Source organism: Aythya ferina, assembly GCF_964211825.1.
Source record: "Aythya ferina genome assembly, chromosome: Z".
Classification (NCBI taxonomy): domain Eukaryota; kingdom Metazoa; phylum Chordata; class Aves; order Anseriformes; family Anatidae; genus Aythya; species Aythya ferina.
The window spans coordinates 20,924,493-20,951,346 of record NC_140299.1 but is presented as its reverse complement, the minus strand read 5'-3'; the positions used below and the strand labels follow the sequence as shown (position 1 = coordinate 20,951,346).

Sequence of the window (26,854 nt, the reverse complement as noted above, 5' to 3'; positions counted from 1 at the left end):
GAGCCTGACCTATCCTTTTATATTAAGTGCATGCACATATTAGGCCATGAACAAGACTCTTCTCCAGATATAGATCATAAATATTTAGCGAACATTTCAACTATTTCTGAACCAATTCTTTTATTAGAATAGAATATAATCAAAACTCCTAGTTATCCTTAACCCTGATGGCTGTAAGCTCATCCTCTTTTCTTCTTACCACCTTTCTGAAGTTTCTACCCCCTGATTTACTAATGCACATTAATGTTTAGTTTTCCCTCTTTTCCCTCTTTTTATACTTATTTCTGAAATAGCTGCTTTAATTTTCTCTCTAAATGGGATTTTTAGACTGTACTATCTGCTTTTTGATTCTGGGATTTTTGATTTATGGGGCATCTATTAAAATGTTTTTAAAAGTGTCCAATAATCATTTGTACTTTTTTTTTTTTTTTTTTTTTTTTTTTTTTTTTTTTTTGTAATTTGTTTAGCTTTTAAGCATTTACAGCATTCTTAAATGAAAGTGTGAAAGTGGAAGATACAAAGTTCAGATTTAGGAAAGTTCCATATTGAATGACTCAGAATGAAGAAACTGTTAAGGAAAAGCAAGTGATGTACTTGCAGACATGAAACACCCTGAAAACAATTATCATGTGCCTGAGCTCAGCTGTCTGAGCTGTGCTAGTCAGGCTACCAAGCTGCTCCTCAAATGAATCAGATACACACTAGTGTATCTGGTGACAGCCTAAGTCACACGATTTGAGCTGGTTGTTTGTGCTAACTGATGCCTGTTCTAAGCGTATCCTCCATATGTTTAAAACTTGGGAGTGGACCTGGCATTGGCAAGGATAGGCAAGCTGACAGTTATCCAGACTGATATGCATGTCATTAACAACTTGATTTCAAGAACACATGTTTATATGTTTTGCTAAGCTGACCACTGATGTCTTTGAAACACAATCCTGAAGCCAAGGTATTTCAGATCATGAGATTAGTCTCAAGACTGCTGTTTTTATATTCTAATCTTGGCAACATTCCCCTATATTTGATCATTCTGCTTTGCTAAGAAAGAATTGAAAATGTTTTAACTTTAGGTGTCTAAACTCCAGCATGAATACAAGGAGAAAGAACATACTAGAATTCACTTTTTTTCCATATTCAGACTGCTGAGTGGAAGCAAGGTTTATGTCTGTAATGCTACAGACTGCTACAGCATTCTACTTCGTAGGACTAGGAATTCCAGCAAGGTACAGACTCCCACTTCCACTGACAACAGGTTTTTTTCCATATGAGACAGAGCAGAAAGCAGCCTACAACACTGGCTGTCTTTCACATCTCAGAGAGTTGTACATACACCACTCCTATAAGTTAATTTAATTCTGAAATGGACACTCAATATTGGTACTGAGGAATTACACAATATCTTTAATCATCAGAGAGCTCCCAATGGTTTTTCAAGTTTTTCTGAACACATATATGAAGGAAAAAAAAAAAAAAAAAAAAAGATTCTGCAATCTTCAGATGGCAAATAGAAGGAAGCCAGACAAGACACAGGAAAAATATGCCATAGCACATAGGTCTAGTTCCCCAGAGAGGAAATAGGATATGGGTTATTTGTTATGAAAGCAGTCCTGAGTCATTAAACCTTATCCCACAGTGAAACAGTCTGAAATTGCACTTCTGTCCTGGATCACCCAGAATTCTTGTGGTACCCTGTAAAATGGAAATCAAAATCATCACAGCTGTGAAAGGGAAATTCTTTAGGAAAATATGGTTTACTTGATCTAGCATTTAGCAAGGACACTAGAAAGGCTGTGAGAGATGTTCCTGACTATGAGACAAACACTTCAGAGTACTGAAATACTACAGAGTAAAGTTATTATTATTGCAAGTATCAGGACCTTGTTTTTACACCGTATACAGAGCACAAGCAGAGGGATTCTTGGAGTCATCATCCTGGGACATTCACTCCATTACAGTTAGGAATAGCATGACACTTGCTGAAACTGCTGCAACTTAGTGAAGCAGCATCATTACTTTCTACTGCTCTTGTAATTAAATTAAAAATAACTATCTCAGCTCTTTTATGAACTGTGATGAACTAGATAGAAATATGGCTCTGGTTCTCCAGGTCTTCTCAGAACATATATAGTAGTTACAGAGCAGGCTACATTTTTGACCTTAGAGTGTACATGCATTAAGTCATAAAAATAATTTAAGACTTACTTGTCAATCAGTCTCCTCATCTTCACCTTTTCTGCTAAGGGAGCCACACACACAAGAAAAATATCTTGGGAGATGACTAGATAGCCACTAGAAACACCAAATTCTATGAAGTTTATATAGTAGAAAATAGAGTCAGACCACAAATAGAAGAAAAAAAAAATATTAGAACTGCATCCATACCCCATTAATTTGAAAACTTTGTGTTTAGATCCATTACTTGCATATGGCTTTATAATAGGCATGTACTGGATGTTAAACTCTAGCTTCGACAAAATGAAGGGAAACCTGAACTTGAAACCTAAAAGTTATACTCGTGGTCAAACTGGCACTGTTTCTTTTATTCAACAACTTCAAAATATGTTAAGGTGGATAAATATTATCCTCAACATACACATAAAGACACGGAGTTGATACACTGAAGGGTATGTTGTTTGCTCTGTGTTCCTTGCATTTCAATTTAGCTTTTAACAGAGGTGCTTAAATTAGGGAGCGTTATCCTCAATCCTTAGTGCCCTCTATGGTTCGTGAAAGGGAACAGGCAGCTTCAGAGAACGGCTCGCATCGTGAACTGCCTGAATCATCGTTCGGAGGCATCAGTCTTTCGATGTGGACTTTCTACTCTTTTCCCAGGCGGTGAGACTTAAGATGCCTAAACTTCTCAGGATGAGCCCACGCCCAGTGCCACTGTTGGTATAAGGATTTATCTGAGGATTCATAAAGTTCTATTGATGATGATTTTTAACTCTCCTTTCCTTTAAAGATTTTCCAAGAAAATCCAAGAACCAGTTAATACTCGTATCAGCTACAGTCATAACAGACTGCAGTAATGATCTAAGTGAAGGGAAGATCTATATTATTTGTTTAACTTCCATTTGCATCTTTGGTATTTCATTTCCATTTTTAAACGTAGAAGAACTAAAAGAGGAACAAATAAAAGTGGGAGTAAGGATTGATGTTCTTTCGTTTTTCAGTTATATAATTAATTATAAGGATAATAAAAATAATGCTATTACCTAAGTAAGTCACCTGTGAGCACAGAAGCATTTGAATATTCTTTAATATTCCATATATTTGTATTATTTAAATATATATATTTATAGATACAGATATAGATACAGATACAGACAGGTATTACCACTTTCTTAAGATACAAAAGATACTCCTTGGCCTATCTGTCATGCACTGTCCCATCCTTAGAAGCACAAAGTATCAGGACAATTTATAAGGATGATTGGAAGTGAGCTAAGCAGAGCAGCACTATTACTCACGATTTCATCTTGGATTCTCAGGCCTAGCTGTGCTGAATGGTAGCCAAACAACGAATACAAGGGGTTGCTAATGCAATTTACAGAACAAAGATGTAAGGCAGAGCCACTTAAAACATAAAACACCAATGTTTTTAAATACAGATTTGTAGCAGAAAGAAAAAAAAAAATAAAGAATCCTTAATCCCCAATGGTACAAAGGAGTTTTGTTGGCTCCAGTAAAGCTATAGAACCCAGAACGCTTATTGGCTGGCACATACTGTGGATGTATCATGCACTGTCAAAAAAGTGACAGCTTAGAGATTTTACGGGATCAGGGAGGGGGAAAGATTTCTACCTGTCTCTTATAGGAACAGGAACATTCAGCAGATGGAATACAACATGCCCACAAAATTAGTAAGTAAACACAAAGGTTATTGTGGAATTCATACTGCATATAGAACAAAAGTAGTTTCAAGGAACCAGTTTATCCTCAGAATTCACAGAAGACGAAAGGGTAGTTAGAAATTACACAGTGTGAAACGTTTAGCAACTTCCTTGTATAGAAAGATTCTGGACCACTGACGCATGTCAACACACCCCAGCGAAACAAATGTGTTTACTCAAAGCTTGTTTTCAGCACGCACACTCACACACTCTTCTGTGACTGCTGGCATGAGAAATGCTCTGCTTTCATGCAAGTAACTCTCCAATTTCCCATGCCTATAGTACATTCTCAGCACATTTCTGCGCACTGAATCTTGCTTTATTGTTGCTGGATTTTTGGAGAGCCACTTCCATTCCTCTGCCCACTTCCCCTTTGAAAGTGTGACAATGGACAGTAATGCTTGTCCCCTCCAGCATGTTCTCATGAAATTCCATTGAAATGAACTCTTAAGCTGCTCACGTATGTATATGTATATAAATTTTAAAAATTGACAAGTGGTTTTACTTTATCAAACTTGATAGTTCATAAATTCCTGCTGTGTGATATTTTGATGCTAGTTTTGTAGCTGCTGGCATTGAGTTGGCATGTAGTTATCGACAAGTTTAATTCCACCCTAAGTAAGGTTCCTTCCTACCCTAGATATCTGGAATGAGGCCTAAGTAAAACATTGGGATATTTGGTATGAAGCAGAAGACCATGACTTTCAAAACACACTTTAAATGATGTGATCTTTCACCAGTGTATCCTTCCCTCCCCATCAAAGCCCTTAAAATTCTCTCATTCTTCTGCTTATAACTGACATACGGAATTAAATAGTGCCTGGATTAAACTACACACAGGCACATGCTTAGAAATTAACGGGACAGGTCAGTTAAAGGTATCCCAGAAGAGATGTCAAATAAAGCGCAGATTTACAAAGTTGCAGCTAACTGCCAAAATTACAGTGAACATAAACATAAGCTTAAGGTGGTCTGTTGAAGTGCTCTGATGGTGAGTGGACAGTTGTGCTGCTTTGTTTAACTAACAGAGAACCCTGGAATTTCTGCTCACTCTTTGACTACTGGAAGAGTAACAACTGAAAACATAACTCACAAAAGCAAAACAAGGAGGTTGAACTGTTCTGAATTAAGCCCCCCGTTCGGTGGGCATCCTGTAACTCCCCTTCATTCCTGACAAACACAGATGCAAGGCTGTGTATGGCCCGGGCCTCTCTCCTCCACCTAGCTGCTCATTTTGACAAACCATAATGGAACATAATTATTATGAAGGAGGTCTCTGCTGCTTTGCCAGTGTAACTGGCCAACTGCTTCAGAAGCTGTGAGAGGGAGAAGGACACACAGAGAAGGTAATTACATAAGGTGTTATCTTAGGAAAGCAAATTAAAAAATCCCTGCTTTTTGTTTCTTCCCTGCTGTGGTGAATCAGGCGCTTTTGTCTTTAAATCAATAAAGTTTAGAAGAGATGGAGACAGAAACAGACAGATGAGACTATTACTATTGTGGGAAAGACTGGGACTAGAAATTAATTTTGCAGTAGGTTTAAAGGTGATGATGTTAGGCATGCTTGGCTACGCAGCATGCAAAAACACCTTGCAGGGATACAACACAACACCTCAGAACCAGTATCTAAGCGCCGATAAATTCAGATAGGTATACTTTTACTAACATTTGCAAGGTACAGATCAGAAAGGGACCTATACCCCAAGAGCTTTGATGCTGATGTGCATGCCGGCGCTAAGCCCTGTGCAGAGATGAAGTTTTCAGGAGGTGTTCGAAGAGGCTGAACCCAGCGGGCAGGTGCTGGGTAGGAACTCACGGGTAGCCCTCCACGAGAAGCAGCACGCAGCACCACAACGCGTTTATCTCACTCAGTCCTTCCGAGCTGCACCCCGCTGCGTCTCACTCACTCAGCCTAACGCACTTTGGGCGGCTCCCACCTCCCGTCAGCAAACCCCCCCCGTTGTCAAAACTTCTTCCCGCTCGCCCGCCTCCCGCCCTTGGAGCGGCGGAGCAGCGCCGCGCCGCCGGGCACCGGCCGTTAACGGCCCCAACCGCCGCCGGGCGGCCATGACGGGGCGGGGCGGGGCGGCTGCGGGCAGGCGCGGCGGGGCCTCCCCCTTCCTGCTTCCGCCGCGCGGCCCCGCAGCGCTCCGGGACGGGCGAGGGGCGGCGGGGGGCGGCCGGGGGCAGGTCCCGGCCTCGCGGCACGGCGCTTCGGCCCGCAGGTGGGGTGCGCTATCGCGGGGCGTGTCGCGACAGGCCGGCCGGCGGCACGGCCGGGGGCTGGCTTGCCGGCGTTGAGGGGGTGCCGGCGCGGCCCGGCGGGCGCTCCCTCAGCCGTTGTCTCTCGCCCCGCAGCGTCGCGGCGCGAGGAGCGCGGAAGATGCTGGACGTGAAGGGCTGGGCCGAGTACGTGGTGGAGTGGGCGGCCAAGGACCCCTACGGCTTCCTCACCACCGTCATCCTGGCCCTGACGCCGCTCTTCATCATCAGCGCCGCGCTGTCCTGGAAGCTGGCCAAGATGATCGAGGCCCGGGAGCGCGAGCAGAAGAAGAAGCAGAAGCGCCAGGAGAACATCGCCAAAGCCAAGCGGGCCAAGAGGGATTAAGCGGGCAGGGACACGAACCCACTTTTTTTTTTTTTTAATGAAGCACTGTTGGGACGTGTTGTGTTGTAACCTTCCTTTGATACTTGATCCTCTTACATCTTGAAGTATGACATTTAACTCCTTCAGTATACATATATATATATATATTTTTTTTTTTTTCCTGCCGAAATGATCTGTGTTAAAGTTTGCCCAGGTGACACGTTACAGCCGTTTAATCGACTTGTGTTCCAGTGCAGACTGCTTTTCTAAATTTGCATGTTAAATTCAGAAGTGATTTAGTTGGGTGGCACTGGGGGCATTTATTTATTATTTTTCTTCTATAGCTGAGCTATGACGTAACAAGTGTCTTAAAAGTGTCAAATTATGGGGATGACTCATTAAATGCTATAACCTGTGGTTTCTCGGTATAGCAAGCCATTTTCTGTGTTGCGGGACCTCTCTGTTGGGGTTGTTCATGTTGTGCTTACGTGTGTGTATTTTGTAGTTCCTGGTAAACTGGAATACAGGAAGGCAGGCTTTGGTACACCTGCAGCAGAGCTGTAGAGAAGCTGACTTCCAAGCTTCTTGGTTTGCTAACGTGTTTCATCCACGCTCAGGGCGTATGGACATGCAGTTCATTCATGGTGTGCCCGTAGGGGCTGCTGTAGCTTAGTTGATGGTGGGGCTTGGCTGCACAATGAACCTAACTTGGCTTTTCCTGTTTCCAGAACTATTGACCCATCATCAGTCTTTGTTTTCTTTAGGAAATTGATTTTTTGTTCTTAATACCTCCATTTGTCTGATGCTATTCATGTTCTACAAAGCACACTACCGCATTGTTTGGTTTTCCCCCATAATCACCTGAACAGTGCACCTGTAACTCGTTTCTGTCTTCAGAAGCTTTTTATGCCTCAGAGAGTAGCCATAAATGGGGGCAGAGCAAAGGCCCAATGGTCTCATGTTCTGTGTCGTCATGACCTAGGTGGCTGTGGGGAGAGTACACGACTAGGATGTGCATGCTGATGCCAGTGGTTCTTCCTACGTGCTACCTTTGATTTAGGACCTTCAGACTCTAGGTGGTATCACTGTGCTCTTGTGGCCCTTGAAATTTCACCACTCTCCAGGCTGCAAAGTGCTGGCACAGTAGAAAAAGTCTTAGTGGGGATTCCGTTGTAAATATGCCAAAAATTTTTAACCTTGATTCCAATTCATGTTTTTCTAACAAATGATTTTTTTTTCAAAGCCTAATTTTGATTATTAGTCTAGTTTTAAAGCTTGTTGAAGTCATTACATTTTCAGACTTTGCATATTGCTAAATGGCAGCACAAAGTCATGCTTGCTACCAACTAGCCCTTTATTATATGTTTAAAAATGAAACCTTAATGTCAGAGGAAGCAAAGAGACCCATAGGGCTGGCTGACAGTAGCAGGATAAGAAGGGGGAAGTTTAACTGAAATGACTTCAAGTAAATGTGAAGTACTTACCTGCAACCAGAAACTGATGACCATCTTTTAGTTTTATTGGTCAAGGCAAGCATTATTAGAATGACATACCCACATCTTGTGGTACGGGGGATTAAGTCGCTGTTGTCTCAAACGTCAAATGTGTATGCCACCTTTAGCACCTACATAGTTTAAAACACATTGAACAGAACTGATTAAGGATGCACTGCATAAATAAATTTGATACTTTTTCAAAAGATTGTGTGGACTTTATTTTGACTTGAAGTTCTCAAGCATCATTTCTAAGCAAACAATGCGCACATTTTATGTATCTGAACCAAACACATCAAATAATTTAGGGAAGTCTTAGCATACACCAGACATAAAAAATGATTGGGGGGTGGAGGAGTATTAGTGCCAATCCCTTCTCCTGAAACCTCTCTGCCATTTGTCACCATCTTTACTAAATGCTCCTAACCTCTTACAATAACAATAGACAGTCTAACTCTGACTTTATCCTGTGCTTATTGTTGGCTTCAAGTAAAACTTTATTCAAATACGTTAATTCCTTTATTAAAGTTGCAAGAACGTCTCTAAAATTACTGTAGTGTCATAGTGATTCCTGTTAATTAAATCAACTTCTCCATATAACTGCCAGAGGAAAGCTTGCAAGTTCAGCAATGCTGGGCACTGTCATAGAAGTGAACAGGAATTCTGAAGAACTATATGAAATGCCTGTGTTTGGGATGATGATTTAAATGTACTAATTAGCCAAAGTTTATTACATCAAAAACGATTTAAAAAATAAATCCATCTTCAAGAAAAAAAGCAACTTATTTAAGAAAATTAAGTTATCCAGAAAACCCACCTGAAATTATTTAAAGAATAAAGAATAATGGAATAATGGAAGAACAGCAACCGCGGAGAATGAACTTACTAATGCATCCAATTTTTCACTAAATTAAAACATTTTACAGTAGTTTGTCACAACTAAACTTATTTGAACTGTTCTGCAAAAATACATGGAACTTGTACATGGTTTTAATACCAGTTGAGCACACACTCGCCATATGTAAGGCCTGTTTATGCTGTCAGCTTGTCTGCTGACGTGTTTATCCATTGCCAGTATCTGTATATTACAGGTGGTTATTTAGGTTGATTACTGCCGCTGGCTGGCGGGATCCAGGAGCCCGGCTGAAAGGTGTTCGCGGTGCTTGCTGGATCTTGGGAAGGCTCGCTCTTTCCAAAGTAAGGAGCTGATGCGTGGCCTTTAACGTGCGTACGAACTGGTTCAGCAACAAGTCCCTCCTTGTACTCCTTGGCCTGAAGAAGCTTGTCCTTCTCATACACATCTTTGACCTTCTGCTCCATCTCTTGTCTATAACTTTCATTCCTAAGAATCTCCTAAAAACACAGCAGAAAGATAATTAGATACAACAGATGAAAATGCAATGCACAATGTTGGAATGAAACATTTTAAAGAAATTGTTTTTCTTTATTTTATAATCGAAGTGTTCAGCTCTGTAGGTAAAATAAAATGTGGTAAAATTAATTGTTTTTCTACAACTGCAATTTCATCCCTAGTTTAAAATGTTAATGCTCTGATTATGTTGTTGAAGCAAAGCTGTACTGTAATGTCCCAGTTTCACTATTCTATTAGATCAAAAAGAAGAATAATTAGATAGTCATCCACAAATGCACTGAAAATCAAGTTACCTTTACCCTTATTTTCTATCTAGGACTTACTGCGAAACAGCTATTTATTACCTGTGTTTCCTCCTGTAACCCACTATGCCTTGAACTGTGGGCAGCTGTGCCCCAGGGTGCAGTTTTGGGAAATGCAGATGGACAACCTTGACTCTGTTAGTTCATATGCTAAAGCCATGCAAGATTAACAAATACATGATAAATAAAATAACTGAAAGGAGGTAGGACAGAACTGAAATTACTGAGATGGCACTAGTAATTCAGGAGAGGAAAAACAAAAACAAACAAAAAAAAAACAAACACACAAAACTGTCTGTGGTAAACCTTGTCCCAGAGATCCAGAAGACAGCTTGGTACAGCCAACACATTCTCAGCTGATAACTGCCTGCCAGTAAAGGCCAACTGGGTATTGTGGTAAGGACACTGCGTGCACCAGCACTTAGGTTGGCTGTATGTTAACTCTAGCTATCAGATTTGTAAGGCTGATTTGTAAGGACGTAAATTCTGCAAACAAAATTTGCCTATGCTTTTGTTAGGGCAGATAGTGAAGAGCAGTAGAAGCAGCAGCAGAAAAGTGATATGAATTTTTACAATACTCTGAACCCAAAGACAACTTAATTGCAACCAAAACTGTTTAACAAGGAAGTTGCTAATATCCAAATTCAGAACTGTGATAGAGGAGGAAAAAGCTGAGCAGCTTTCTCCAAGTTACAAGTACATGGCAGAGCTAGGGAGAAACTAGACCAGTACACTTCTCTCTGTGCAGAAGACCACAAATTTATTTTAGGAACAGCATTAAAATGCATGTGATATTGCCAAGAGTTGACATAGCAAGTATGTGCAACGTTTAAGAACACAGATATATATATAAGGCAGTATTTAAAGAAAGCCTTATCACTTAGATATAAATATTAACATATTTTCCTTAGTCCTTAATTGCCTGTTTGCTTAAATGCACAAATATACTGAACAGAGGCAAAACACTTCACATGCCTATATAACGAGAAAATACACAAGCAGGATATAAATGAATTTGCAGACTGGAGGGGGAAGTGGGGAAAATTCTCCCATAAAAAAAAACAAAAGTATTACCAAGTGTAACAAGGCCAAATTTTCAACAGCCAATATAGCAAAACCTCACTATTACATCTCTCAACTCTGTCTTGTTTACCACATAAATCAACCGTGACCTTATTGATTTCAAGGGGTGCTTGTGCTACCCCACTACTAAGAAATCAGAGCATATACCTCTGTGATGTCTGAAGACTGCTTCATAGTATCTGCTATAACAGCACAAAATGGTTTATTAAAATAGGAACTTAATTCAGTTACTGTGAACAACTACTTTATAACTTCAAATCTTTTCCAATGATTCCTTTAACAAATTTATCTTATGTGGCAGAGTAATAACAGCTGTAACTAAATCCTGAATGCTTTAAGCCCATTTTACATGTTGATGTATAATCATCATCTGGTTTTTGGACTCAGATAAAGCTCTTTTATCAGCTTTCAGTAGCCAAAGTATAGCTGCAATTTAGTAAAATAACCATGCTTATCTTGAAAAAAAGCATGAGAAATGATTGTCATTAGCCAATACACCAAAAAAAAATTCAGAAGTTCTTTGTTCAGAATCTATACAATCACATCTAGACAAAAATTTCAGGTTGAAAGAAACTGCACATCCAGCTTATGCATAAAATTCACGCTACTAACACATGCACTGAATTTAGGGTTCCTGTGATGAAACCAAAGAAAATGTGAATCAGGAATCTTGCAGCAGAATAGAGACATTGAGTCAAACAGATCAGGGTCTTCTTAGAGCAAACATCTTGTCCTTTGATACTTTGTTTTGTGAAAGTACTTCATAGACACTAAGTACTTCTTTGTTGTTGTTGTTGTTGTTTGTTTACTTCATTCTCAATTCTTATTAGAATTTACACATTCTTTAAACATTGAGATTGTATATCTAAATACTGTTGGCTCAATTACCATAGGCACTACAGTTTGAAGCAGTTAAGAGACTGAAGTTTCCCTGCCACTACAGGCATTTAAATAAATAAATAGATAAATCCAAGGAGTCCCAGTAGTTCCAAATCTGAATGCGATAACCAACAAAGAACAAAAGATGACCTGCTCATGGAGGCAGCGCAGTCCAGGACATCTGGCTGACTCCCAAGTGCATTGCTGCAAAAGGGACCACACTGTATTTCATGCTGCTGGCATGTGACCCTCTTGGTGTGCCTGTTCCAGCTGCTACATCTGAGTGAGCTGATGAGGGATTTTCAGTAATTCTGCTTTTTCTTACAAACTTTTGCAAGCTGAATTTTTGTTTAGAGCTCTCACTTAATATGCACAGAGATGTATTGCCAAGCATTCTCTGTTATTTGGAAACTATGTCTATCCTCTATGGAAAGGAGAAAATTCAGTTGTCTGTCCCCAGTCAAAGGACTTTCAGTGGCTTAAGTGCAGACAGAGGACCTGCTTTTTGTGTTGAAGGTTGGAGCAGACTGTTCTTTCACTCCTCAAGGATCTCATAATGTTGCTGCTTTACCCTTCCTGAATAAACAAACAGACTTACAGAATAAATAAGATTAGTTCCTCCTGGTAGGAAAATACCATAAATGCAAGATAGGTTTCTCTATACTCACTTATTCCCACAGCTGGGGTCTTGCTCTGAAGTGCAAGTAGTCCTTGAAGACTACTTCTACTTCTTGCTCACATTCTCCACAAGCAAATGCCTGTACTTCACCCCTTTTATCCTGCAGCACCCCTGAACTCTTCAACCTGAGGAACTCCTCCTCCCCTTCCTCTTTCTTCCTTCTCATTTCCCTATGTCTTCAAGCCATCCACAGGTTATAATATCACTTGCCTCTCATGAAGCATTTTCGATCTCTTGAAGGCAAAGGACAATCCAGACTTATGAGCAACTAGCTCTAAGGATAAAGGTGGCTAGACATACAGTACTATGTGACAATATCCAAAGGAATTTTGTTTAAAGGTTGTTTTAACAATGTTACCTATTTGTTTTTGTTCTATTCAGACAATTTTCTGAAGACACTACATCAAAGCCCATAAATCCAAGGGCTTAATGTATTATTATTTTGGGCCAAAAATTCTATTTCAGATGGGTTTGTATATTGATTAAAATAAAAAAATAGCTTCCTAATGCTGCCTTAAGAACTGTTCCAACTTAAGTTATTTTAATTATATACTCTGATATGTTCATGATTTCACCTGATTTCACAGTGTCAGCTCAGTAGTATTTGGTGCAGAACTGAGAAACATCTGGACAGATTAATGTTCTTTGAACTGTACAGACACTGCATATTCATAGAATACCCGCAGTTTAGTGTCTATCTTAAATACTTTGTTTAATTATGAGTGAACTTAACTTTGAACTCTTAAGAATGCATATATACAAGTTAGCAGAAATCCTTTTTAAAACCAAAAATTTAAGAAGAGAGACAGAAAGGGAAAAATCTGTTTTGAAACAATATTCAAAAAGTTGATTGTGAGACAATTTTAAATGTCAGAATTTTTTATTTACTGACAAAATAACCAAATGTCCAGCAAACTGCTAGATGTCATGTCAAATCATCTGCTCCTGTGGTATTGCCAAACTGGTTCACTAAACTCCCTTTTCCAGTTCCACATGTTAAATAGCCAAGACAAAATAAAGGGATGTTATACCATATTTCAAGACTAGGAGGCAAAGAGATGACCTTCTCACTGGGAAGCACTGCATGTTCTGACCCGGGACAGGTCTTGTTAACTCAGCAACTGAGCATGACCTCAGCAGCACCAAGCTGGGAATTACAAATGATGTGGTAAATGAAGGGCTGTGTCGATGCACGGAAAAAAACAGAAGAGCAGTTTAAACCAGGAAGACTTATCTGACTTTATTAAAATACTGATTGAAATCAAACACTGAGCCAGCTGGTTGCTAATTCTATAAAGAGGTATTCTAAATATCTCTGGTCAATCAACATTTGGTATTAGTCAAATCAATCCAAGATTTGCTTTACTTAGTTTTGTTTCTTCAAATATCTGACTAGTTGCAACACTAAAATACAGACTGTGTTTTGTACAATAGATCTTATTTTTTTAAGAAGGATGCTCCCTACATAATTCAAAACTAAACTGATCAGAATTATCTTGGTAGGATACATGACAATTTATGGCATCTTTCATTGCCTAGGTTTTGTACAACAGTTTTTTTGACCTTTGAATGTAAATCAGATAAACTACTCAAATTACTGAACGAGCATAGCTGTTGTTTCAAAATACTTACTTTTACTTACAACCAGCAGCAACCCCTTGAGCATATGCAGATACAGAAACAGACCTGTATGGTACTGCATGCATTTTGGCAAGAGAAACTTTCACTCCCACTATTCTGTAAGGGAAAAGTAATTCCTTAGGTTTATCTGTTGAAGTTTACTTAAGCTGAATGCTTCTTGTGCCTTGTGAAAACAGTTTTTAGTTTGAGCTCCTGATGCTGCAAATGAGAGGTGCACAAGCTCTTTGGTTTTAATCAGTAACAGCACAAAACTTGCAATGAAGGTTTAAAGCACTCCACAGTGTGTGTTAAACCAATATATTAGTTACAAGTAGATGCTTTAGTAATAGCCCAGTATTTAGTTTTAGATACAATGCCATATTTACTACCAAGTTAAATCTGTTAAATGCTAATGCTAACTCACAGCAATTTTTGTGTAAATCAAACCTACGCATAAGCAATGGTAGCTATGACTGAATTACTGTATTGTTCTTCCTGAGCTACAAAATAACCGGCATGGGCTGAAGGAGTTTCTAGGGCACTACAGTGTGGCACACACATTTGGCAAGAATGTTGTAATGAGAGGGAAAAGGAAGAGGAAAGGCACAGATCCTGGAATGTAAGGTGTGTTGAAGACACCTGGAGTCGGAATGGGTTTGCTTCTGACTTATTTTTGCAATACAGCAAAGATTTCTGTACAGAACCACAGAAATGTTCAAGACCACAGCTGAAACTATGTAAAAGCAGCAAAAATCATAAACTAGCCTGGCACCAATGCAGTCTGCTGGGAATAAAGGGCAGCAGCACATAGCCTTGGTGCCTACAGAGCAAACAAGGAACTGTAGCTGTGACTCAGTCCCAGTTTGGTGCTTGCTTTCCCCTTACTCTATGCATGATGCAATCTGTACCAGCCCTCTTCCTGGTACACTTTACTTTTCCCTCCACCCCCATTCAGCTGTGCTGACAGTGAATTATGAGACAGAGCCAATCAATGCTCCATGCACTCCCACCCACACTGACAGGACCAGCAGTGGCTGCAGCTCCCTCCCATACAGCCTTGGGATCTGCAACACAGGCAAGTGGGAAGTATGGGGATCTCCATAATCTTCTGTGTATGTTGACAAGCACCCATGTTTTGAATCTGAAAACAAAGTTAAAATGAATAAGAGGAAAAACTCTAAAAGACAATGGCTTCTTCAAATCCCACCTCCAGCAACTTCTCTGAACACTCGCTTTAATTTAGGCTTTGTAGCTCAGCTCTATATTGTCAAGTACAATGCCCTTCCACACTGAGTAATAATCCTCTGAGATCACGCACAATTTACTACGTAAAATACTATTTAGTGCAAGTCAAATCATTTGAATACGTCCCAAATTTTCAATCATGGTTGTGATCCCTGACAATAATGGTGGAAAGTATTTTGCTCAGAAGAGCTGTTTATCCCTTCGCTTTTTTAACAGCATTTCCCAGAACTATAAATCATATTCCACAGCTTTCTTGTGGCTTCAGGAATAAAATGCTCATTTGCTAAACCCTATTCTCTGAGTAAGAATGTACAATCTCCATGTCAGAGCTCTCATTTTGAAGCTTCTCAGCTGAAGCATATGAAAGAAGATAAAAGCAAACTATAATGTGCAATCCAAACAGTGTCAAACAATGAGTTTTTCTAAACTACACCCCATTCTGGTTAAAGGAAGGTAAATTCTGTATAAATGAATCTCCATGACTGAAACTAGCTTATAGCATACCAACTCTCAAATAAATAATTCTTACGATCAAACAAATGGGAAAAGCAGGTATGCGCTGTGGCAACCAAACAGAATGCAATTTCAGTGCAATTACTGGGGGTGAGGGGTGGACAGGGAGGGACAACCATTGAAACTTGATGCTTATTACAAGTCACTGAAGTACATTTTTCCTCCCTTCTTCTCTCCCTCTCAACATTTCACCCATTATAAAACTACGCAATTCAGAAGCTACTGCGTTTTATTACTGTGTAACGAGTACATAATGCATGAGAAAAGCACTCCTTCACTATGGTACTTCTTATTTCAAACTATTTCCAGGCTTTTGGCACTAGTTAAAGAAACATGCAACTCTATTTTACCTCCCATGAAATATTACCATATATGCACACATATTACCACATATAAACCAATATTACCATCTATTACCTGCATACAAAGCAACAGTGATGTTTTGATTTCAACTGGGCATACCTCTAGCTATGCAGCCTTGTACGGACACCAAAGAAAGCAGCACCTAGGTTACAGTGCAGTGTCTTCAAGTATAAAGATGTATCTTCACAGAGTAGTGATACTGTAGGTAGGCATCTGGCAATTGCGGGCTATCACTCTGGCAGGTTCAGAAATGAACCACATTCCTGTTCATACCAGTTTCTCTAGGCACTGCCATGAGAACCTGTTCTGTGGTTTTAGTTCGCACATTTTCTGGCACCCCAAGATTGCCTGTAACCTTACTTCTATCTCCGTTCTACCAACAAGGTCATAAACAATGCCAAGATGCTCTGATGCTTTTGAACCTCAGGACATTGTCAAGAGCAGTGTGTAGCTGCAAAGTCTGTTGCAGGGTAAAAACAAGGCTTAAATTTCTCGATACATTCAGGGACTTTGTGTTACAGACATTAGGATTCTTTAAAAGCTTCTACAACTCCAGTGCTCACTGAAATCAGAAATATTAAAGAAAACAAATGGAAGTTTTACACAGAATAGAATAAAAAACCTCACTAGATACCTGATATTTTTAACGTTTGCCTCGTTCTTAAAAATATCTCTCTTAATTCTTTATCTCCAGTTTAGAAGCTGAAAACTCAATATGTCTTAGATACAAGATACCTAAATCAATTTTGATACGACTCCCACTATCTATGTGGGGGGAAACCTGGCTACGTGCTAAATATCATTGATCATACCCAAGCTTAGAAGTATCTTATGCATCCAGCAACTATCTCAGTTAGGAGCTGCACCAACAGAAGCTAAAATTTTGCATAAATGGCACAGAATGAATATAGGAGATATAGAATGCAGCAAAGCTTGTGAATGCCATGCAAAGTTGCTTTATCACTGAAGTCTCAACTTCTCTTTCCTTTAGAACTGAAATGTGAAAAATCCAAAATATGAAGGTGCCATGTTTTGAATAAGGACTGAAATCCATAGCCAGAAGGAAAAGTGAGAGCTAGGAGTGTATGTTAGACAGCATATTTATGTTTACCTTCCAACTTAGTGGCTTTGATGAGTCATACTGAAAGAGAAGTTAACTATAGCTTGAAGAAAGAGAGCAGCCTCTTAAAGAAATGATTTCCATTGCTAAAACATCACTCCTATAAAACAAGTGCTATATCCGAAGACAACTTTTAGTAATAATTTCAGACATGAATGCTTTGCAGGTAAACAAAGTTCAATACAAAGGGATAAATTATCAAATATGCTTCTACAAAATAGGATTTGATTAAAAATATTTTAGTATCTGTAGTCTTTAAATATTTTCATTTATTTAAAATCCTCTCTAGACAAGATAGATTTCCTATTTTCTCCCAAAATGCTTTGTCCATCTATTTTCCAATACAGACAGTAAGGAAATGTGACACTCCAATTATTCATCACTTGTTAAATTGTTTAAAATATGATTTAGAGCTTCATAGGAACAAATGTAAAGACAATTTATTTTCAGACAACCATATACGATCATACACAATATATGTAAAGGGACAGGTGACAATGATATAACTATACAAAAATATACATATACAAGCTCAGATCCTCACATATTATAAAGCAGTATGTATATATGTGTATATATATGTGTACGTGTGTATATATACGTGTAAGTGTATGCACACACATGCTTACATAGGGTACAGATGTGATGCAAAGTTTTCTATCAAAATGGACACCCTAATCACCATAGTAACAGGGTAAGTTTAAACACAAGATAAGAAACAACTTGATATGCATTCATTTGAGAAGTTTACACCCTTGTCATAACCGAGAATGAGATTTGGCATATTTCAATCTGTAATAATATCAAAAGGCAAGCAACTGCTTCCAGTGTCCCAGAAGCTTGCTTTGGCTTCTATTGGGGGTCAGATTAGAAAGAACCAAGGCAATAAGCAGTGTTCTTGGGTTATGACTAGCCCAGAGCACAAAAGTCCTGCTCCAAAAGATTGTCCTACAAAAATGGGGGGTGGGGGGGGGGTGGGGGGACACCAGTTGGAGATATGAAAGAAAGAAACTGTATGCATGTGGAACACTCAACACTGAACAAGTTGTCTTGTGAAGTCACTGCAGTATTCTTCCATAAGGAAAATTACAATCTAAAGAGAAGATGTGAAGCCATTTCCTCTGCATGAAAATTAATGCTTTGTAACAACAACAAAAAAGATGTTAGGTATTTCTGGAAGAAAGAATGGCTTGATTACAAAACATTACCAAACCTTAAGAACAGTGTCTAATAGCCTTAGCTGGTGTCATAAGGTCACTGTGTTGACCACTGTAAGGCCAACTCACATTCATTCTCACTTCAGTAAATTTACAAACGACACCAAGGTGGGGGGAAGTCTCAATCTGCCGGAGGGCAGGAAGGCCCTGCAGAGGGACCTGGACAGGATGGGTTAATGGGTAGAGGCCAATGGGATGAGGTTCAACATGGCTAAGTGCCGGGTCCTGCACTTTGGCCACAACAACCCCATGTAGTGCTACAGGCTTGGGGCAGAGTGGCTGGAAAGCTGTGCAGAGGAAAGGGACCTGGGCGTGCTGGTTGATGCTCGCCTGAGCATGAGCCAGCAGCGTGCCCAGGTGACCAAGAAGGCCAACGGCATCCTGGCTTGTATCAGGAACAGTGCAGCCAGCAGGAGCAGGGAGGTGATCGTCCCCCTGTACTCTGCTGTGATGAGGCCACACCTCGAGTGCTGTGCTCAGCTTTGGGCCCCTCACTACAAGAGGGCCATCCAGGCACTGGAGTATGTCCAGAGCAGGGCTCCGAAGCAGGTGAAGGGCCAGGAGCACAAGTCCTATGGGGAGCGGCTGAGGGAACTGGGGGTGTTCAGTCTGGAGAGAAGGAGGCTCAGGGGAGACCTTATCGCTCTCTAAAACTCCCTGAAGGTTAGGCGTGGGGAGCTGGGGGTAAATAAAAGATAAGCCTAAGATTAAAAAAAAAAAAGAAGCCGAATAAAAGATAAGCCTAACAAATACAAAAACAAACAAACACACACACTAAAGGGGGATGGTAGGCAAACAGAATAGAGAAAGGGAACAGAAATTTTAATAAAGTTTAACACATGTCAAATTTGATATTAAAAAAAAGATGCAAAATGGACAGTGGAAAAAATGAAAAATAATCAAAAAAGTGTTAATACAGACTACAAGGGTAGGAATATTGGCACAATTGCAGAAACTTATGTTTCAGGAACTGTAATGCTGTTTTGTGGTGTTACAATATGATGTTGACAGTAAAATGTCATTAAGGCACAAAATACAAAATTTGTGGGCTTTGCATTCCTTTTCAGAAATAGTCTAGCCTCGTGAGAAATATATGAAAGAACGAGGAGATTTGTTATACAGGGTTTCAGCAAGAAACACAGTCAGAAATATTCCCTGGTTCCCTAGCTGTCAAACAGCAGTTTACCATATCAGCATTACTGTCAAAATGGGAATATAACACTAAATAGCAGCCACTAAAGTTTATGTGCCTAAAACACTAAAGCCAATCAGTCCTACATATGTGGGCCAAACAGTAATCTGTATGTGCTTCACTAGTATAATTATATTGTGATATATGGGTTTCAAATCAGAACAAAAATAGGACATGCTTATCATCCCCATAATATTAGAGAAAAAAAATCAAGCTGAGTATCACATTTAAAATGTGACTATAGTATTTTCAAATTAACAAAAAATTTTAATATACATATATTTGAACTAGCTTTTCTTATATAGGAGGGCAAAAAAAAAGCACTTTAGAGATTACTCCAAAGAAAATATAACTACCTTTCAAATTCCTGGTATATCACTTCTGCTCTGATAAGGTCAATGCAGTGCCCTGCAGGTAAAGTACCTTGCTGCTAAATAATTTTTCGGATCTATTACCTTATAAAACTGAAGGTATAAGCAGTCCTGTTACTCTGAATGCACCACTATTCACAATAATGTCTAATCCTCCACAAACTGCTTTTTCTGGAAGCTAAAATATTGAGAACACCATTGATCCACAGTGCTCTTACCAGCAGAGACTTCCTTTGGATACAGAACGAACAGCTCCAGTGCCAGAAGGAGCTTTATTGCCCCAATTCTAAAACCAGGGCTGTCCATGTTCTCTGGTTCATCTTAGCCTTATTAGGGCAGTCTGGCTTTTGAAAATGACAGGATAAAACACATGCAACACCCCACATCTTCAAGTGTCACATGAGGTGATATTTTCAACAATAAAAGTTGTATGTATACCATTAGCATGAGCCACAACTACTTATAAGGAGGTCAGCCCCAAGCTTAGACAGAACACCTACTGAAATATCCCTTCTGCACAGATAACTAGGATTAGAAGGCAGGAATTAAAAAAAAAAAAAAAAAGTTTAAACAACAAAACAATGCTTCTCTGAAGGTTAAAACGAAGTGTGTTCATTTGTTTCAGGTCCTTAAAAGCTTTGAGAAGGAATTTTACTTAATTTTCTTCCATTCTTGAGTGTATTTTCTTATCGTCTCTAAAACCTCAGTGGCAAATGGGAAAAAGAGGCAGCGATAAATGTTGAAAAGCTTGAAGTTCTGTGGGAGGCTCACTTCTGTGAGCTATGGCTTGTAAACATCAATGTACAAGCTTCCCATGTTCGTACTAACATACAGGTAGGCAGGACAACTTTTCACAACCAGTGCACTTCGGAAGACCTAAGTGGCCAAGCCCTTAGCCAGAGCATGCCAGTGTAGCTTCACTGCATTCAATGCAGTTTATTTCTACTGATGCAAGCCAAGAACCTGCCCCTCTGGGTGTCAGTTTGAGTCTTCTATAGTTACCCATGCTTCATCTGTTCAATCACTCTAGCTGGCACTTAGCAACTTGTAAAGCAAGTGAAGGGTAAGGAGTGCATGTTTGTGCATACACAGATCAACAGTTAAACTCATTCCACTCTTTAAAAACTCATCAGCATGAAAGATGGTAGGATATTTCATTGCGTTGTTCCACTAGAAACCACTTATGGAAGAAGTCATGACTGTTACTCCCTCATCTCGTTAGCACTGTAAAATGTTAATACATTTTATTTTCTTGTACTGATGGATACACTGGCAACTGAATTTGAAACCCACAGTTTCATGTCAACTACCTTGAAAAAAAACCACTATTAATACGTAGAGGACCTGTTTTAAAAATTCACAGCAGTAATTTGAGAATTCATCTGATTAAAGAAATTCTTGTGTGACCATCATTATCTTAAAAGGCTCTTATTTCCCATAGCTAAGAGAAACAACTAAAGACATTAAAGTATTTATTCCCATTTTTTTCCTTTTTTCCTAAGAGTTAGACATCTAAATTTCACAAATTAGGCAAGCAATGCACTAAATTCTCTCCATAAAGTGACAAATTACTGGACAGATGAGCTCACTTTAAATGTATTATTGTAGTCTAACTACAACAATTGAAAACATAAAGACAATTCATCACTTACCTCAATGGTTGGTGGATCCTTTCTTTTTTTTCTTATCCAAGCTGCAAAAGAAACAAAAATCCAATTGCTTATATCGAAGACCACAGCCAGTATTACAACTCAAAATGATAATGACTTTGTAACAGAAAGTAAATATTTATACAAAAATCTGCCACAACTTAGCAAGCCATAATATAATTTTCTAAAGTATAAAGTTCCAGGATGTTATTTCCCATGTCAATACTCTCAGTCTTCACAGAAGGGAAAAAAGGCACTCCTATTATGAGAGCTTAAGCACAGTTCACATACCACCCAGACTGCTGAAACAGAGCTTAAGCAGGGCTCAAGGCCCAGCCTTTTGTTAAGCTTGCTATACAAAGCAGAGCTTCACCCTGTGAAGATGACAAGATGACTACTAAATAGTATGAAAAGCTTTAGACCACTCAGGAGAAAAAGGATTCCTGCATATGCCCCAGGCATTGTTAAAGCCTGAAAACTTCTTATTGACATTAGTGCTGCCTGGAGTTCCTTTACAAGGACGCAAGATACAGACCCAAACATGCATGAGCCCAGGTTGCATCACGACAGATGGATGCATAGGATGGATGCAATGCTGGAAAGGACCATGAATTGAAGCAGTGCCGATGCTGATTGTCCTGTGATTTTGTTTTTCCATTATGAACCACAGTCAATAGCTGTGTGCCCACTCCCGCCACACTGCTGACCAGATGCAGCAATCCAAGGGGATCCGCTACAGATGGAAAAGTGGCACCATGTCCAATCTTACTTCATTCAGTCAATGAGTTATCATACAGAGCCCCAACTCTATTACAGATGTTACCAGAGAAACACATTCCCTGAGTGTGACCAAGTCAATATCCATCTTTTTAAAAGTACCACTACTGTAGCATTTTCTCACAATTGTTCAAATCCACAGAATTGCTAAGTGCCAGTTTGCGTACTTTGTAGACATTTGTTTTTTCTGCTTGTATTTTTCAGATGAATGAGTAGGAGAATGCAAGTGGCTACTAATGAGCAGAAGGACAAACATAAGGAATGACAGTTCCAAGTGCAGAGAAATAGCAAAATATTCTTTTGTATGTTTGAATAATTAAGATTTAGATGCTTGTTACTGTGCTTCAAAATTAGAGCAAAAATGACATTTTGTTATCCCACAATCAAACTCCTGGTCTGACTTGACACAGAAATGCTTTAAGAAGGAACTATTTCAAATTTTAATTTTCCAATGCCATTTATGCCAGATGCTGGGGGGAACTGGGAATGGGTCATGCAGCAAGTCCAAAACACTATGAGCTGCATGGAGTCATAATTTCACCCAGCTACTGAAAGTGCAATTACCCATACAATGAAACTCTAATGCTATTCTGCTTCAGCAGCATTATGAAACTGGTTTTAGGAGAAATAGCTACCAATTAATATAAGAATGGAATTAAAGGAGGTAAAATGCCATTACATAGCTTAGAAAAAGTGGCAAGGCCAACAGCCTTAAGTAAAGGCTAACAGTGAAATATCTTTAATGATATGAAACAAGGTCTTACTTTTGTTTCTCGTCTATCAGATGACACTTTCAGAAACATCTTACGAACACCACTACGTGACAGCTCTTCTCAGCAGTCTTTTGATACTAACAAAGATTAGACCCAAATATGACAATGAGGGGAAGTAACTGATTACTGAACAGTCAACATCAGCCCCTTTCTGCAGAAGTTTTATGTTACTGGAAAGCAAAAAAAACTCATTATGATAATGCAAATGCAAACATATGACATCATTAAATTCTACAGAGTTAGAAAAAAAATTTGCATGTATCTGTAGCACTTTCAAGCACTTCAATTTTATTAGAATTTTCAAATATAAAATCTGGTAAGACCAGAACCTAAATTGGCGTGATGGAGACTGACACTTCTCAGCTGACAGCCTTACAGACACTTTTTGTAAAAGGATCAACAATGTTATTAGAGAAAATCGTAGCACACAAGCCTTCCCTCCTGACAGAAGTCATCTTTGCTCATATATAGCAACAGTTCTAACCACATACAGAAAAGCAAGAAAGTGCTAGAAACATCAAGTATAGTGAAGCATGTCTACTGGAGGCTAACCAATAAAAGATGCACAGTTGGAGAAAATTGGAAAAGTAGCAGTTTAAAATGTCTGGTGAAAAATGAATTATTAAGCCTTCTAAATTTAAGGGATTACTTTCAACAAAGTATCATCCTCCTTCATTCATATGTGTAATTTCTCAGTTGTACGGAGGTAATTTGTTACAATATTACTGGTTTGAATTCCACAGCTCTCAGCACTTAAAAACTGCTTAACGTTGTTTAAACTGCCAGTATTTTCTTACAATACCAGTATACTCATAGCTGCATTTTAACAAATAGATTACAACTAGTGATTCTTAAAATTTGCAATCCTACAAAAATTAAGCTGCAGTTAAAAACTCTTGCTGATATATAGTCACTACGATAGATTTTGTTTTACTGGTGGCTGAGACTCGTAGTTGGTTGTTTCATTAATGATTTTCAGATGAATGGAATGCTTCTATTAAATGATGTTATCATTTAATTATCTGCCTGAGTTTAACAAGCCACAAACAGACCAGTGAAGAGTAATATACTGCAACAAGTTCTGTGAACAAAACATTATGCAACTTGTTTTTGTTCATTAATACATCTCAATTAGAACCCACGCTCAAAAGCAAAAAACCAATCCTCAGCTTAGGCATATTTCCCATCAACCATACCCATAATTATCCTGAATTTATTTAAATACACAAAAAATTTGTATAGTTACCATGCTATTTTTCTTCCCAGCTATAATAAACATTTAACTACACACTATATAGGTGTTATCAACCTTCCTTCTTTTTAACAGACATCAGGATTACAAACCTTTTCCACCTCAATCCTAAATAAAACTTGCTGACTCAAAGATGAGCGACCATTTTCCTATAGGTAAGCTCATTTTAGCATCTCTAATGAACTGCATTAGAAAATCATCATTTAGTGAAAAATTCCTCCCCTGCTGGGGAGCTGAGGAAGAAATATGGTAACAAAAATCACTAAAATCTCTTTATAGCCATAAGATGATGAAGTTAGTTAGCTTTAATATACAATATTCCCTCTGTGAAAATCCAATTCAGAAATATTTTACATAAAGCACAGCTCAGGATACATTGCAAGATTAAAGGCAAGGAAAACATCATCTGAATTGGGTGCATTTTAGTATATTCTACTTTAGTTTCAAATAGTTTTATCAATCTTTTTCTATTTCAATTTCTAATTGATTTTTTTTTTTTAATCATTTACTTGACTACTCTTCATCAGTCTTTAGGGAGAAGATTTGGTGGATTTTATATATTTAATCCCCAACAGTTTTCTCATGGTTCTACTTCAAACAAAAGTTTAAAAAAGCCTTCCAAATTTTCTATAGTATCAACAATATTTTCAGCATCCAACACAGAGTTGCAGAATAGTGGACACCAGCCCTTTGTAACTTAGGCATAAGAAATTCATGGTAACAAAAAAAGAATGAATGCTTAAAAACTGTATTATCAGTGATACCTTACTCATCTAGCACCAGCCTTAACAAAATCCAACAGAACGATAACTTGAAATTAACACACTTCACTCTCCCTTTTAAAAATACTACCAGTATATATAATGTAGAGGTGGATAGTCAGTATATAGCTTTCCCAGCTTCTTTATGCTCTCCATTACACTTCTGGTCACAAGAGGTTTAAACTAGTAAACAGATTTAAACCTATTTGTTGATGGAAACAAGGCAGGTGTGTGCTTTATTACATGTTATTTGAACACACATACACATGCACTCTTAGTGTCCAGTGACACTTGAGAAATGGAAGGGATTTCCACATGAACACTCTCGTCCTCTACATCAACAAAACAAAATGTTCTCTTGCACTGTCAGCCACGATGCTTTAAACTAGATAAAGCAATGATGGTTACATGTATGTACTGGCTGCAACCAAAACATGCTTCCCTGACCCCTAGCCCCCACAGCACTTTAGCAAAATGAATTGATTGCCTCCACTTTCAAGCTAATTACAATGCTGCTTCTGATGTTATCTGGATGGCATTTCCTACATTCTGTACACATTGTAAGGTGACTTCTGTCTAAAAGAAATTTTTAAGTTAATTAAGCAAGATAGTTGGACGTTTCGTACCTTGCGACCCGAGCATTCTTTCATCAGTGCTCATTTGCATTCTCATTAGCATGCATGAGATTTCCATTGAACTTTAAAACTCCTACTGGCATATAACAAACTGTAATAAGCGTAAAAGTGAGCATGCAAATTAAGACTCCCATTAATCACTAAATGTTACCAGGAAAAAATAAAAAAGAGGATTAGGAGTAGACAAGCAATAAAATGCTGCAAGAAGCATGCAATCTCATGAATCTCTGTAAGTATGTAAAATTACTGGTCTCCTCTCAGGAGCACTATTGACACGTCCTGAGGAGGTAACTTACACATTCTACAGTAGGTGAACATTCAGAACTAATGTCACAAAAAGGTTATATGTTGGCTGCCTAGGGAAAAGAAAAGTATGCACTCTCACCTTGTACTAAAATGTAAGAGGCCTCATCTAAACAAAAATATGTACTACTTGTATTGTATGCCAGAATTACTTTCTAAACGTAAAACTACAATATAGAAGGAAACATTTTTGGATTTTTGAAACAAAAACTGACTTTATATGCTGCACACAAATAGTTAACACTAAGGAGAACACAAGGGATTATCTTTCTATCCTTATAACACTGAGCATGTTTCAATTCTACAAAAGCTTTGATGGACATTCAGGTGTTCTGTAGATTTCACAGGTCTGATAACTTAAGAAATTTAATCCTGTTATGCACTCAAAATTAGTATCTTTGGGAGAAAATTCCAGTCAAACCCTTCAGGAGCAATCCCTCGGCCCTGTATTTGGTAAATTCCCAGGAATAACACACAACCATCCTCTCCCAAGTCTGAGAAGCATCTTATACACACTGAGCCTGTAATCTAGATGACTGCGTTACCTACTTGCTTTATAGCTTCCTACTTGGTGTCACTTAGCCTATTTCATATTTATAACTTGATAAACACAGCACCAAAATCAGCCCCTTAGTTTACCAGCAGTACAGGCTGTATGTCTTAGAAATACAGTGAGATTTATCTTAGACCCCCTTCAAATTTCACTGCAGCCCGCTCCTACTCTGTGAGCAATCCCTTTGCCCCTAATTTCATGCGGATTTTCCTCAGGCAGCTC

The 26,854-nt window shown here is 38.8% G+C and overlaps 2 protein-coding genes and 1 long non-coding RNA gene across 4 annotated transcripts in view; 1 reads left to right on the top strand and 2 right to left on the bottom strand.

Annotated features, from left to right (window-relative positions):
* Positions 1–2,519: 2,519 nt before the first annotated feature.
* On the bottom strand, positions 2,520–5,965 carry LOC311427101. Its single transcript, XR_014687209.1, has 3 exons — positions 5,889–5,965; positions 4,987–5,209; positions 2,520–3,117 (listed from the first exon to the last, which is right to left on the bottom strand). It is a non-coding gene; the product is annotated as an uncharacterized lncRNA (long non-coding RNA).
* A 24-nt stretch (positions 5,966–5,989) lies between these two features.
* Positions 5,990–8,179, top strand: SMIM15 (small integral membrane protein 15). Of its 2 annotated transcripts, none has more exons than XM_084504112.1 (2): positions 5,990–6,118; positions 6,252–8,179. In XM_084504112.1, the coding sequence occupies exon 2, from the start codon at positions 6,277–6,279 to the stop codon at positions 6,499–6,501; it is 225 nt and encodes a 74-aa protein (XP_084360238.1). In that variant the 5' UTR covers positions 5,990–6,118; positions 6,252–6,276; the 3' UTR covers positions 6,502–8,179. The 2 variants fall into 2 exon arrangements, with proteins under 2 accessions (XP_084360238.1, XP_084360239.1); XM_084504113.1 differs by having other exon boundaries at positions 5,991–6,123.
* NDUFAF2 (NADH:ubiquinone oxidoreductase complex assembly factor 2) overlaps positions 8,170–26,854 on the bottom strand; it is a 58,611-nt gene continuing 39,926 nt past the window's right edge. The window contains exons 3-4 of the mRNA XM_084504111.1: positions 21,582–21,622; positions 8,170–9,326 (exon numbers count right to left, since the gene is read on the bottom strand). Of these exons, the coding sequence (XP_084360237.1) occupies positions 9,069–9,326; positions 21,582–21,622 (299 nt within the window). The 3' untranslated portion in view covers positions 8,170–9,068. The remainder of the gene's footprint in view (positions 9,327–21,581; positions 21,623–26,854) is intronic.